This window comes from Euprymna scolopes, chromosome 29, assembly GCF_053919585.1.
Source record: "Euprymna scolopes isolate OS-2025 chromosome 29, ASM5391958v1, whole genome shotgun sequence".
Taxonomy (NCBI): domain Eukaryota; kingdom Metazoa; phylum Mollusca; class Cephalopoda; order Sepiida; family Sepiolidae; genus Euprymna; species Euprymna scolopes.
The window spans coordinates 10,488,118-10,501,840 of record NC_136510.1 but is presented as its reverse complement, the minus strand read 5'-3'; the positions used below and the strand labels follow the sequence as shown (position 1 = coordinate 10,501,840).

At 34.8% G+C, this 13,723-nt stretch overlaps 1 protein-coding gene across 5 annotated transcripts in view; it reads left to right on the top strand.

The window, feature by feature from the left end:
- Positions 1-13,723, top strand: part of LOC145252478 (caskin-2-like) — a 969,745-nt gene that overhangs the window by 164,779 nt on the left and 791,243 nt on the right. The window contains exon 1 of one of the 5 annotated variants that reach the window (XM_080111901.1): positions 10,321-10,518. The exons of 3 other annotated variants lie outside the window; for them this stretch is intronic. In XM_080111901.1, the coding sequence (XP_079968027.1) occupies positions 10,422-10,518 (97 nt within the window). In that variant the 5' untranslated portion in view covers positions 10,321-10,421. Of the gene's footprint in view, positions 1-10,320; positions 10,519-13,723 lie in introns of those variants that run through there. One more of the 5 variants, XM_080111902.1, reaches the window with a different exon arrangement.

Here is a 13,723-nt window from a genome sequence, read left to right as displayed (position 1 = left end):
TTATTGTTCTTACTCACTTTTATTGGCTCACAAGGAGCTTTCACACAGGTCATCAAAGATCTCTCCTTGAAAATAACCTATGGTGTTCCCTGGAAGCTGAGTGACAACAAGTCTCCCCAGATTTCCAGTAATCTCCACCTTTCGATAACATTTGCAAATAAATTTGCATTATCGCAACAGCTGCTTGCCATTGATTTCTCGTTGGCAGCAGATATTGTTCTTCGCTGGAATTTGAGTGGCAATAAGCCTCCCCAAGGTCCCTATTATTATTATTATTATTATTATTATTATTTTATTAACAACTCACTAGGAGTTTTCACACAGGCTATCATTAAAGAATTCTTTTTGAGAACAACTGATGGTGTTCCGCGGAGTCTGAGTGACAAGTCTCCCCAAATTTCTAGTACCCTCCACCTCTTTTGATACCATTTGCAAATTAATTTGCGTTATTGCCACACACATTTACCATTGATTTATCATTAGTAGCGGCCATTGGCCTTTACTGGAGTTTGAGTGAAGACCAATGGCCGTGTTATTGTTGTTGTTATTATTATTATTTACTCACTAGGAGTAGTCACAAAGGCCGTCATCAAAGATTTCTCTTTGAGGAGAACTTGTGGCGTTCTCTGGAATCTGAGTGACGAATCTTTCCAGATTTTCAGTGTTCTTCACCTTTTTCAATAATTTTTGCAGATTATTTTGCATTATCGCAATAGCCGTTTACCATTGATTTCTCGTTAATAGCGACCATTGGTTGTCACTGGAATTTGAGTGGCAATAAGCCTCCCCAAGTTCCCAGATCTTCGCACCATCCAGTGGAGGTCCGGTTAGTGCTTTCTATCCTCGGTCTTTCCATTCTGCTTGACCCCCCTCACTTATTTTCTGTTGTGCCAGTTTATGGTGACACAAAAAAAAAAAAAAATCGAGGGGAGCGCGAAGGCAGGGGACGCAGGTTGGTTAACTTATATTTATACAGTTTTAGTCTTCGTGATTCCATGTGATGTTTCCTTGTGGTTTACATCTGTAGCAGTTTCTGTATGCCCGGTTTGCGCCTGTAGCTCATGTCTGTTAGTCTCCGCATCATCATCATCATTATTATTATTATTATTATTATTATTATTATTATTATTATTACCATCACGATAGCGTGTGTGTTATTTTCTGTGTCATGCTTACAGCTTACATCCGGGTCGTTTAATTGTTATGTACTTTAATTTCTTGTCATAAATAATTTTACCAAGAATTCTTCATAAGTTTCGGTTTTGATTATAACTGATAGCACTCCAGTAATTTATTTTATATATATATATATATATATATATATATATATATATATATATATATATATATATAATTTTATCAAGAGTTCTTCATAAGTTTTAATATCGGTTTCGATTCAAGCTAATGCAACCAAGTCATATGGATGTATATATTTTTTATTTTTGAAATCGCAACTTTATAATATATAAAAATCAATAGCACATTAACTCTATAATAATATATACTAAATTTGCAAGAATTAAAATATCATATTTAAGCGTACTTTACAACCGGACTTTGAAGGGTGTTCGTGCTAGCTTAGATAAATACTTTTGCAGTTTTAACAAAAGAGCTACAATAATATCAGAGCGTCTATATTTACACTGAACATCTACAGAATGTCAACATCAATATATTACATGTGAATGAGCTCCCTGTAAGGAAGATAATTCTTATTTTCTAAATAAGAAAACAGTTATTCTTCTTGTTGATTTTTGCTTGTTGGATATAATTTTATTAATTATTATTTACGAAAATCGCTCAACACAAGCGGACAAGGCATGAAGCCATTTGATGTAGGTAGTTAAAAAATATTACTTCAAATTCAAAAACTATCCAAAGATAACTTGTTAGATTAAATAGATTCCAACACAGAATGAAAATGTTCCCATATTACCGGTTGTTCGGGCAGGACTACTTCATTTTTTTAATTTTGTTTTTTTAATAAACTGTAGCAGTTATCATATTGCCAATAACATGGTACAACGATAATAATTTTAAAAAAAGGGCTAGTTAGAATCAAAGTTTGATACGTCAGTATTTATTGCTATTTAAGTCTCACTTCCGATTCCGATTCCGATTAATCGTCTCGACACACACACATATATATATATATATATGTGTGTGTGTGTGTGTGCGTGTGTAACTAACTCGAGGAGTCCAAATGAAGTTTCAACAAAATTATTTAGACTCTACTACGATGGAATCGTATTGCACAAGGGTTAGAGTGTAGGATTTTAAGATAGCGCCCTAAAAGGGCACTCACTCTTGCCAAAAAAAAAAAAAAGAAAAAAAAATCTCTGGTAGGTCGGGGGGACATAATTTCTCTCTCTCTCTCTCTCTCTCTCTCTCTCTCTCTCTCTCTCTCTCTCTCTCTCTCTCTCTCTGTCTCCCGCCTCTTTTGTTCCCCTCACCTCTTTCTTATTCGCCCATCCCATTCCTCTCTCTGGATACGCGCATGTGTGTGCGCGCGCGCACACACACACACAACTAGTTATCATAAGGGAGATAAATTTCTGAAAATATCGAAGTAACTTTCCTTTATTTAGTAGCTAAAAAAAAAACCCCAAAAAAACTACACGATAACATTAAAAGATGTGTGTGTGGTTTGATAACATTAAATGATATGAATCACCATTTCACTCCGAAATAATTCATCCGCTTTGCCATACTTTATAGTTAACTATATAATTATGTATCCTCCCCCCCCTTTTTTTTTTTTTTGTATTGTTTGACTTCAGTCCATTATTTAAAGTTTAACTATCCACGGATGCGAGTTTCGTTGTTTACGACTCCTAAGTGTGGCTGAGGAGTGCTAATGTATTTATGGATAATTAACTTTTAAAATATGTGTATCACTCCTATCTGAGGCCATCACAAGAGTGAAGAGAAAATTATTCCCAACTAGAATTTAGGTAAAATGCGCTTTTGTATAAATAATTGAATTAGTTCAACAGTATGACATGTGTGGACGAAGAAATCACGCACGCACACGCACACATATACATACATACATATATACACACATTATATGGCAATTAAGCTACACAGAATTTTCCACGTTTCGTTCTTGTAAGGATTCGTCAAGCTATGGCATGTTCCTTTGTGTTTTTATCTATCCCCTTGGTACTGGGTTTTCTAGTCAGAAAATCAGATTCTTAGTTATTCACACACCAATTTATTGTAACTAATATATAATCTTTGTTTGTCCATTTCACTTTTTCTCTGAAACTACTGAGCCGATCTGGCTGAAATTTTGTCTGGACATTCGCTAGATGCAGCGAACTAAGTATTACGGTACCCGTTTCGCTGCACATTTAGGAATTAATAGGGTTTAATAAAGATTAATATTTATTATAAAAATAAGCACAAAATTTAACTATAATTAAATCATCAATTCGACACCAAGTACTCAGTCAGAATCAGCGGCTATAACTTTTTGCACGTTTTTAACGGACAAAAAGGTGTGTGTGTGTGCAAGCAAATATATATATATATATATATATATATATATATATATATATATATATATATATATATATATATATACACACACTTTCCGTTGAATTAAAAGTCGGTCAATTTAGCTCTTATGCGTAGATCATCGTATAACGATTTGATCACTGTCTGTCTGACGTAATGAACATTTAAATTAAAATGTTTAAAATTCAACGCTATTTCACACGGTTAATAGTAGCCGAATGGATACGGCCTCCGCTAATCGAGCCAGAGAAGTCTCGTGTCGCGGGGTTTGAATCGTTCGACTGGTAGTAATCGTGACACCCTGCACTGAAGAATCCCGAAAGGATGAAACACTAGTGTCTGTAGGTATTTAATTATTATAGTAAACAAATAATTATATATATATATATATATATATATATATATATATATATATATATATAAATATATATATATATATTATATATATATATATATATATTATATATATATATATATATATATATATATATATATATATATATATATATATATATATATATATATATATATATATATATATATATATATATATATATATATATATATATATATATATATATATATATATATATATATATATATATATATATATATATATATATATATATATATATATATATATATATATATATATATATATATATATATATATATATATATATATATATATATATATATATATATATATATATATATATATATATATATATATATATATATATATATATATATATATATATATATATATATATATATATATATATATATATATATATATATATATATATATATATATATATATATATATATATATATATATATATATATATATATATATATATATATATATATATATATATATATATATATATATATATATATATATATATATATATATATATATATATATATATATATATATATATATATATATATATATATATATATATATATATATATATATATTCCCGGTGACAAATATCTAAAAGTAAAAACCATATAGTGCTTAATCAAAAAGAATATATATATATATATATATATATATATATATATATATATATATATATATATATATATATATATATATATATATATATATATATGCGTGTGTGTACACGCCCCTCCTGATAATGGATAATGGAAAACTACTTTATGAATCCATTAAGTGAACGACGTCTTCACCACGAAAGCCACTCAACGAGTATTAAAACCCGCCTTTCCGGATGTCCTCCCTGAACCGGTACGATTTAGTAAAGGGCGACTTTTTCGCTTTAGCCTTTCCGCAAGAAACTATTTATTTTCTTGGCCTATTTTTATTTATTTATTTTTTTAGTTTTTCTCCCCCGTTTTCAGACGTTTTTGTCCGCTTGCTCTCATGACCCGTGGGGACTTCTTTTAGCCGCGAGCAAAAAGTGAAAAACTAAGCAGATTGAAGAGTGAAAAATGAATTTCGTAGTTTCTGGAATATATATATATATATATATATATATATATATATATATATATATATATATATATATATATATATTACAAAGGAGTCAATTTATCAAGGCTCAGAGTCCACTTGAGGATAAGAGTTAATAAGTGTACAGTAGTCGGTGGGAAAATGTGAGAATTAGGTAAATTGAATTATTTAAGCGGAAGACGATCATGTTGTAGTCAGTTGAAAAGCAGGAAAACGGAACAGAGTTCCACATGCGTGCAATTCTAAAAAGCTTTGTTCATGGAATCTACATTGAAGTTTAGGCACAGATAAAGAGTGCGGGAAATTGTTGATAGTGGTTTAAGCTAGACGAGTGTTTTTTCGTGAACGTCGGGCCAGGGGGTTACTATAGATTGGAGCTCAGACGAACAATAAAGCGGAGACAGGCTCGCAACGTCTCTTCTGTGGGAAAGAGATTGCAGGGAAGAGAAAAGGGCATCCCGCACTAGGCTATGAAGTCTTTTTTGCTCCTGTCCTGATGTGGCAATAGTACTCCATCCTTGAACATACTTCTCTCTCTCTCTCTCTCTCTCTCTCTCTCTCTCTCTCTCTCTCTCTCTCTCTCTCTTTCTCTTTCTCTCTCTCTCTGTGCATTAGGACGATTAATTGAAATCAGGAATTGAACAAAATAATCGAAATTTTTGGGATATCAGAATCGAAAAAAATTTGAACATAATTTTCGATTCCATAACGATATTTTTTTTTTTTTTTTAAACAGAAAAAAAAAAATGAAACAAACTAATGTATTTATTTAATAAAATTTGTTCATTTACAGCTAAGGGCCACAGAATGCGTTATACATTCCATTCCCAGATTTAACATTGAGTCTCAGTCCAATTCATTTTTTTTTTTTTTTATTGGCTAATTATTGTAAACAAACATTCAATAGTTAACTTATCTTTTCCCCTCGTAAACTTTTGTCTCTGTGGCTGTGATGAGGGTCATTGACATATTCACACAAAAAATACTTTACATATTTAGGGGTCAGCCTCGCCGCCATTTTTATTCTCGCGCCTATCGATGAACACTGTATGATTTCTGAGCCGATTAAATGTTTTAAAGTGAGCAAACCATTAAAAACTTTTCCAGATAGAAGAGTAACTTTACTTTGATTACATTTGTTTGTTAGATATTTGTTTTTTTATCACTATTTCGTACCTCTGTGGATTGTAAAACAAACCCAGAAATTTCTTTTTGTCAGTATGTCCGCGCACTTCAGGAAGCGGTTCTATCCATTGGTCACTCTTCAGTTTCAAATATCACAGCTCTATAAGTTTGAAACAGTATTTCCATTGGTCTGTCGTGTAAATTTGAAATAATATTTCCACTGGCGTGCCCTAAAAGAAGTAGAGTCTATTGATTGGTGCACCATTGTATAGTTGAATAGTGGTTTTGTATCGATATAAGATAGTGACAAGTGGGAGAAGTATTCTAGCATATTAGAATCCACCTTCTTTGCAGCAAACTCTGCAGCATCTTCTATTAAATTGGGCTGAAATGTGATGGACCAACGAAAATGCAGTGTTTTGTATTCATGTTACCTGTGAATGTTAGATCCTCTGAGTTGTGTGTGTGTCTTTTTTTGTGTGAAAGAATAAATGAAACGCGTTTGTTTCGGCTGGCGCCATGTGCGTTTGGAGAATAAGCATAAATATGTGTGCGTATATTAGCGTGCCTTTGTTTAGTGAGAAAGTGTGTGTGTGTGTGTGTGTGTTTGATCATTTGTATGTTCGTGGAGTGTACATGTACGTTCATTAAACAGCTTATGTGTGCTAGTATTTACTTCCTTCTCGCCGCAGGAGTGTACGACACAAGGTTAGAAGGTGGGGAGTATTTAGCTAGTGCCCTTAAAGAGGACCACTCTGACCTATTAAAAATTGCCAGAGAGGGGAGGCAACACTTGTGTGGACGGACCTCCTAAGACTATCTGGGATTAAAAAAACACAGCCCGACAGATAAAAGGCCATCGAAATAGCCCTATTTCTGCTGGACTGATTGTTAAGAACGGTTTTTATTTACTTGCCTCCCCACAAGGGCAAAATTAGAGACTAAGTTAGTTTTTAATGTGAAGAAAAAGCAACACCTCAAAAAGGGGTACTATGCATTGAAAGAATTTTTTTTATTACATTTTCACCCCAAACAAAGCACGGTGCAACTTTGATGTAAGGGGCTACTATCTGGGACATAATTTGCAAGGGATACTATGTAGGGAGTTGAGCAGCAAGATGTCTGTTTACATTACACTTGAACTTCTGCATGTTAGGAAAGCTGGAACTCAGAAGGGAATTCCAAAGTCTTATAGTCCTAGAGAAAAAACTATGAGAGTAGAAAGCTTTCTTACATCTAAGGATTTTTACTGTGTAGGGGTGGGATTTTGCTGCTTGTCGGGTTTGTCAGGAGGAGATACAACTTTGTCAGAGCACCTACGCTTAAAGTACTTTTAAGAACAGAGAGATGCACCATTTCGTCGATGGGACAGATGTGGAAGCCTAGCTGATAGTGCGGGACTTATTAGGTTAGTGACTCTCTTTTGAATCCTGGTTAAGAGGGAGAGGCTAGTAGCAAATGCATCAGCCCAAATTAAAATTGCCTCCGTCAAGAAAGATTTCTACACTGACTGACGACATAAAAGATGAAATGTAGCATCAGAACATATACTACACTTTAATACTGGCTAAATTATGAATGTCTTTCATGATGTGTGTGCTTCACCTTCAATTAGATATGTGACGCACGCACGTGTTTGTCTCAGGAAGAACGCGAAAGGAATCTGAAAAACAGTACGGATTTAGGCAATGTCGTTAACTGCAGATATTTTAAGTCCTCTCTGGATGCATATAGCATGCACTGGATAAAACCGGTGAAGCCATAGCTGTAGTCCTCGATATATCCAAGGCCTTTGACAAAGTCTGGCATAAAGGGCTGCTAATGAAAATCAAATCATATGGTATAACTGGACGAAAACTAAATATAATTAGATCCTTCTTAGACAATAAGACCATCCATGTTGTCATTGATGGACGTTCATCCAAGCAGTATAACATTAATACGAGAATGATTCAGCGGTTGATTCTTGGACCACTATTATTTCTGATATTCATCAATGATCTCCTGATAATATTGTGTCCGAGATGGCTATATTTGCTGATGATAAAATACACTATAACATGTATGAGGGAAGAACGAAAGTACATAAATTCAAGACAATGGCTGAACGGTGATACAATGCTCGATAACATGCATAAGGAAAGAACAGATGTACATAAATTTAAGACAATGGCAGAATCGTTAGAAAATGACCTCCAGACCGTAGAGGAATGCGGCCGTAAATGGATGGTAACATTTAATGCTACTAAGACTAAGCTGCTGTTCTTCAACAATTACAAGATGCCTCTCAAACCACCGATATCCGTGACAAATAATTCCCTACTTGAGAATTCTTCCTTCAAACTCCTCGGCTTAACATTAAGAGAAAATGTGAACTAGGTATTTATTTGCTTCCCCACGAGAGCAAATTAAGCATGAGGCTGTTTTTATTCATGTGGATGGGGGGGAGTGGGGGACCAGCTCCCCAAGGGAGGGGAGCTGGTAGTGAGAGCCTCTCTTTGTATATAAGGTTGCCCCTATATGGACCAGAAGTTCATTGCCACAAGGACAATGGTGAACTGGAACAAATACATTGAGGACATTGTGAAGTCTGTGCTGCAAGGCAGGTGGGCTCCCTCTATCGAGCTAGAAAACTAATCACACCTGAGAGTATCCTGTACCTCTACAAGGCCATCATTCGCCCATACAGGGAGTATTGTTGCCACATCTAGGCTGGTGTATCTACCACCAGTCTCTCCTTGGATAAAGTCCCCCAAAAAAGGGGGTTAGGTCTCACTTTGTTAACTAGGCTCCAATCCCTGTTCCATCGTCGGCATGTTGCATCCACGTGCCTGTTTTACAAGCATTTTGATGGAATGTGCTCTGATGAACTCGTTGCACTTGTGCCCCCTCGACTGCCCGACAAACTTGTTTAGCAACAAAATCACACCCCTTCACTGTTGAAGTCCCTGAATGTCTGAAAGTTTCCTACTCTAATAGCGTCTTCCCTAGAACGGCTAGACTTTGGAATTCCCTTCCTGCTACCTGCTTCCCAAACTGTACTGATATGTAGGAGTTCAAGTGCAACGTAAACCAACAATTTAATAAGACTGGTTAAAGGAAACCGCTGAGTTGAGCTTTTGTCCAATCGTAAGTCGATACGTAATGACAACATTCGCTGCTTCTTCGGACGAAATGAAACCGGGAGATATTTCTAGAGAATGGCATTTACCATTGGTTTCAACGATAGACAGAAACAACGCTTATCTCACAATACAAGACAAGCTCGAATGAGAGAAGACTTTTCTAATCAACTCTTATCACAGGTTAAAATGAGGGAAGGCGTAGAATTTGTGGATTTATTAAGCGGATCTTGTTGGGTGTTTGCGAGAGAAAGCTGCAATATTTGAGTTAATAAACGCAGCCCATTTGCCATGTTGCACCATCGAAAAATAACTCGGTGAAACAGTAGAAAAACAAACACGTTTATCTTATCTGTTGTCTTTATTATCTGTTTGCGTAAATGTCACCCGTTACGTTCGCTCGAAAGTTAGAATCGTTGTTGATTCACTTTACAGAAAAAAAAACCCAACTATATTGGCTACTTTCAATTTCTCTTTATGCTTTCTATCTACCTCCCTCTCCCTCTCTCTGCGCCCTCTCTCTCTCTCTCTGCGCCCTCTCCCTCTCTCTGCGTCCTCTCTCTACGCCCTCTCCCTCTCTCTGCACTCCCTCTCTCTCTCTGCACTCTTTCTCTCTCTGCACTCTTTCTCTCTCTGCACTCTTTCTCTCTCTGCACTCTCTCTCTCTCTGCACTCTCTCTCTCTGCACTCTCTCTCTCTCTCTCGCCATACTTTTTTTCTTCATTCATTCTTACAATTATTTTTTTCTTAGATTTTTTTAATATTTTTGGAATAATAAAATTTTTGCGTTTGAATATTTCCGAGAAATATGGTTTGTCACACTTAAATTTGAAAAAAAAATTTAAAAAAACAACAAAAAAAACATGCATTTTCATCGTTAAACAGCATTTCTTTCTTTTTTTTTTTTTTTCTTTTTTTTTATCACTTCTGTTTGTTTAGAGTTGCTCATTTTTTGGGGGGTAGAAAACTCGCGTCGTTTCAATGGTGAAGGGTGGAGTATGTTTCCAAGGACGGTTTTGTCGTGGCCTTTCTTGTTAATTTGCCCTTCATTTTTTAACTTGTTTTCACCTGAAAGAACACGAGGAGGGCGGAATTTGCAGCGGTGTGTGTTTTTTTTCTTTTCGAAAAACCCCAAAAATCTCCCCCCCCCCTCCAAAAAAAAAAATATGGGGCTTCTTTTAAGTCTTCTTCAAAGCAATTTCATTTTCGGCCGAAGACGACGACGAAAACGAAAAGGACGCCTAGATTTCTGCAAAGTTTTCCGTGAGTAATTACAAATGTCGTTGCTTATTTAGAATTTCACTTATTAATTAATTTTCTACTATTATATAAGCCACTTTGTGCGTGTGTGTGTTTGTGAGTTTGTGAGAGTTCCTTCCTCATAGGCTCAGTGGTTTCGAAACCTATCTTTTGCAAAGCTAATTTATGTCTGGCGGTGTTCTTAGATAGTTTTTGTGCAGAAATTCACCCGATAAGTACCGAAAATTGAAAAATTCCGATCTTTAAAAATAACTTTTCTCTCTTAAAGATAAAAAAGATTTTTTACTGGGGAATATTTTACGTTATACCGGCGAAGGGAGATAATAAAATTTCAGCAAACCATTTCTTCTTAAAAGCAAAAAAGCAAAAACCAGAAATATTGTCATCTGAAGATATAGCTTGGTGGTAGAGCATTCGACTACAGATCGGATGATCTCCTGTTCAAGCCCGGGTGTACCTCACTATTTTTAATTTTTTTTTCTTACTAATGAGTTCAATTTACGATAAAAAAAAAGTATCATTTAAAATCGCCGCAAATCATTTCTTTGCTTTCATATTTTGAAACTAAACATTGATCAGAAGTGACTTTTCACGTTATGGCCCTTCAGCTTCCAGAAAACGGATTGTAACTTATATGGAGTTTCGACACTTGTACATTACTGTCATGCTGAAACATTTTTGTTTTCATTTTTGAAGATCTCAAACCAGGGGGAGACAATTCAGTTTCAGGATTTTTATTTTGCTTGTTACGAAAATTTCAGAATTTGATTTTGTTATGAAAATTGAAATATTAAAAAAAAATTTCTCTCAAGATAGAAAAATATCGCACGCATTCCAACATTGACTTTTAAAAACTGTTTATAAATTTTAAGTTTTTCCTGTAATGAAAACTTTCATTGATTTCAGAATTTTAACTTTATTATGAATTTTAGTTTAAGTTGTTAGAATTTTCTTAATTTTATTTTAATTTAGTAAATGTTCACATTGTTTCATTTTGTGTTAGGGTCTACTTGGATTGTGTCCCTCTGTTCTGAAATTGAATTGTCTCCCCTTGTTTTGCGATCTTCAATATGAAAACAAAAAATTGTTCCATTATACACAAGTGCCGAAGTTTCTAACTGAACTCTTTATTTAATACAGTGTAGGTAGATTGTTTTCGTCCCATCAGTCATGTCTGGGTAGAAGTGTTGATTGCATCTGAATTAGGTCGGGGAGCACATCTGTCGAAAATTTGTGAAACTGGCTTTACAAACTCACTTTTCCCAATATGAGAATATCAGCCTAAAAAATCAAACTTTTCTATCCACATCTACAAATTTCTAAACATAAGCATGTTTATATTTAATGCATCCATAATGTTTGTTTATGGACATTTTCCTCCACCCCCACCTATCTCCATCCTCTGTCACCTTTGCAGCCTTTTCTCCCCCCCCCTCTCTCACACACACATTACTGGCTTGGGAAGGCCACAGGGGGGACAACCGAAGCAGCAAGACTGAAGATTATTATTGTAATGTAAAGAACACGCAGAAAGGGTTGTAATCAACTGAATTCCTTCTAGTACACTGACAAAAAAAAAAAAAGCTTAAACAGATATAAAATAAAAATGTTATGTAAATGTTTTTAAAAAGACACGTAATCACGTTTTTTTTGTTGTTTTTTTACAAAGGAGTGACCACTTATCAAGGCTCGGAGGCCACTCAAGGATAAGAGTTAATGAGTGTACAGTAGTCAGTGGAAAAATGTCGTAGTAATCGTTAGTAGTGGGAATTGGGTAAATTTGATTACTTAAAGGGATGGTTCACCAAAAACTCGTTTACATTTGACTTGAAGAAAGCCATATTGTAGTCAGTTGGAAAACGGAATAGTTCCACAGGTGTGTAGTTCTAAGAAAGACACTTTGTTCATGGAATCTACGTTTAGGCTTAATCCCTTTATTTTGTTCGATGGGTTTAGTGTATCTTTTTTTTTTTTTTTTTTTTTGTAGGTTCGTCATTATTTTTTCGAGTTTCTAGTTAGTATGAAATTGGTCTTAGCAGTATAGCTGAAAGTTTTTGTTTTTTTTTAATTTTCACTTCAAACTAGCCACAGTGCCACTTTGATGTAGGGGGCTACTATCTGGGACTTAATTTGTAGGGTACTATGTAGAGAGTTGAGTAGCAAGATGTCTGTTTATATTGCAATTGAACTTTTGCATGTCAGTACAGTCAAGGAAACAGGAACTCGGAAGGGAATTCCAAAGTCTAGCAGTCCTAGAGAAGAAACTATTAAAGTAGAATGCTTTCTTACATCTAAGGATTTTTACTGTGTAGGGGTGGGATTTTGCTGCCTGTCTGGTTTGTCAGGGATATTTACATCGAGGAGGTACAAGGGCTTGAAGTTCGTCGGAGCACCTACCATTAAAGTTCTTATAAAACAGGCAGAGGGATGCAACATTTCGTCTGTGGGACAGTGTTTGAAGCCTAGCTGATAGTGTGGGACAGATTAGGTTAGTGACTCTTTTTTTAACCCTGTCTAAGAGGGAGAAACTAGTAGCAGATGCACCAGCCCAAATATGGCAACAATACTCCATATATGGGCATAAAGGTATAGGATACGCTCAGGCATAAGTAACTTTCTAGCACAGTAGAAAGAGTCCTTCTTTGCAGCAGCCTTGGCAATGCACTCAATGTATATGTTTCAACTTGTGTTCCCCATGAATATTAAGCTAAGGAGTTTGACGTACTTTCAGGCAATATTTAATGAGCCATGGCTATTAGTGGTTGAGAAAGTTTTTTGTAGTTATTAAAGGAAAGGAGTGTAATCTAAGCAGCATTGAATGTGACCATCCGGTGTGGTTATTTTTGTTAGTGTCGTTGTTCATGTTCTTATGCATAGAGTTCATATAAAGTTTTGTGTTGATCGACTATTTTAGTTGGAAAATTGTTTAGTAATTTTGTTTTGTGTTGGTTAGTTATTGGTGGGATATTTTCTTGGATGGGGAAATATTTTATGCGTGTTGGATAAGGTTTTTATTAGTATTATTTTTTGTTGGCATTCGCTGTTGCAGTTCAGAAGATTGGAGTTGTTCTTGGTGTTTTTTGTGCATTGATGTCATGTATTGAGTAGAATTGCTAGAGTTTATTAGTACGTCAAGGAAGATTTTATTATTAATGTTTAGTTTCTGTGTGAATGTAAGAATAGAATGAGTTTTGAGATTTTGTTGGAA